Source organism: Capsella rubella, unplaced genomic scaffold (assembly GCF_000375325.1).
Source record: "Capsella rubella cultivar Monte Gargano unplaced genomic scaffold, Caprub1_0 scaffold_6, whole genome shotgun sequence".
In the NCBI taxonomy this organism is placed as follows: Eukaryota; Viridiplantae; Streptophyta; class Magnoliopsida; order Brassicales; family Brassicaceae; genus Capsella; species Capsella rubella.
In genome coordinates, this window is record NW_006238918.1 from 9,422,983 (window position 1) to 9,424,684 (window position 1,702).

The window sequence follows — 1,702 nt, forward strand, 5'->3', positions numbered from 1 at the left end:
TAAAACTTTTAGAATTTAAAATATCGAAATATTTTTTTGAAGATATAAATGTAATTTTTGGAGACATAACTTTTATTGATAAAATATATTATATATCAAAATATGTAAATTTTAGATAATTCACGGGTAATTTGTTAAAATCACAATTATAATGATAAAACGAGTTACGAATAATGTTTTTTACGAAATGAATTCTGTTACGGGTTGGACTTTCAAAAAATATATTGTCAATATGTAATTTTTACGTATATTCCTACTTTTACTACAAAAATGCCAAAATGAATAATTTATCGACAAATATTATTTAGTGCTGTTAAATTTTCACCGTGTTTTTAATTGTATCAAAACTCATTATATGATTATTTACTCGCTTTTTCCTTTATTATTTTATTTAAACTTATTATACAAATATATGATTTACCGTAATCGACTGCACTCTAACAAAATTAAAATGTAACATATTCTAATCCGATAAAAGTTATATATATGTAATTATTTCCTCCGCGCTGTAGCGCGGGTCCGGACCTAGTCATTTAATGAAGAGAAGATACACTTACAAAAAATGGAAATTAATTAAACTCACAGCTCAAAAATATGGAAAATCTAATTCTACAACGGTTAGATTTGATATCATAATTAATGTTTTTAGTATAGCAAATATGGAAAATCTAATGCTACAACGGTTAGCAAATATGGAAAACAATAATATAGTTCACTTCTATATATATGATTTACCCTGAACCGTGTGTGTTACACTATCATCCCAATTCTCTCAAAGTTTTTGTTTTTGTCTCTCTCTGATAAGAAACTAACCCTAGCTTCTTCTCTGTTTTTTATTTTGGTGCAAACAACAACAATGTCGACGAAGAAGGAATCGAAACTGTCTGTGAGAAACCAAACTTGTTTCAAGAAACCTTCGTCACTCTCTTCTGTTTCAAAAAAGAAGACCACTATGAATCTGTCTTTGAGAGAACAGACCATGTTTAAGAAAGCCTCGGAGCTTTCAATTCTCTGCGACATCGAAGTCTGTGTTATATACTATGGCCGTGACGGAGAACTCGTAAAGACATGGCCGGAAGATAGAACTAAGGTTCGAGACATGGCAGAGAGATACAGCAAACTAGACGAGAGAGTGAGACGCAAGAAAAGGACCAACCTTTCTCAGTTTCTGAATAAGAAGATCCTCAACGACAAGAAGACATCTTTTGATAACAAGGACAACAAGTTCTACGAGAAAGTCTTGGAGATGCAGGCTTCGTTAGAGACTGGTCTACGGATGTTACAAGATAAGCTGCGGTTACTCCAACCACAGAACCAAACAGAGTCAGATCAGTGTCGTGCGGTGTCTTCTTCTACCAAGGATCCTCATCAACAATGGACAAAAACAGAGCAAGACTTATCTACGTCATCATTGAGTCAACATCATCAGAGCAAATTCTCAGTCTTTCTCTATAACCATGGAAACGGTAGCTTCTGTCAACTCCCTGACTCTGTTTCTAGCTTTGACCCATCGACGAGTACAACTTTACTTGGGACACAAGGATCTGGTTTAAGAAGTAACTGCAACAACTTTGATCTTCCCATGGTGTTTCCTCCTCAGATGCAGACACAGTCCTCACTTGTCCACTTTGATCAGTTTGCAGGGTGGACTCAGCCACCGTCGTCTTTTGTAGATCCAATGATGTTCTCTTGTTACAATTGA

At 34.5% G+C, this 1,702-nt stretch overlaps 1 protein-coding gene across 1 annotated transcript; it reads left to right on the forward strand.

The window, feature by feature from the left end:
• Positions 1 to 964: 964 nt before the first annotated feature.
• LOC17881971 (agamous-like MADS-box protein AGL93) lies at positions 965 to 1,702 on the forward strand. Its single transcript, XM_006290015.2, has one exon. The coding sequence runs from the start codon at positions 980 to 982 to the stop codon at positions 1,700 to 1,702; it is 723 nt and encodes a 240-aa protein (XP_006290077.2). The 5' UTR covers positions 965 to 979.

Bases quoted from the DNA above. Each gene is read 5' to 3' on its own strand.
- LOC17881971 (XM_006290015.2), top strand. From the start codon at position 980: ATGTTTAAGAAAGCCTCGGAGCTTTCAATTCTCTGCGACATCGAAGTC.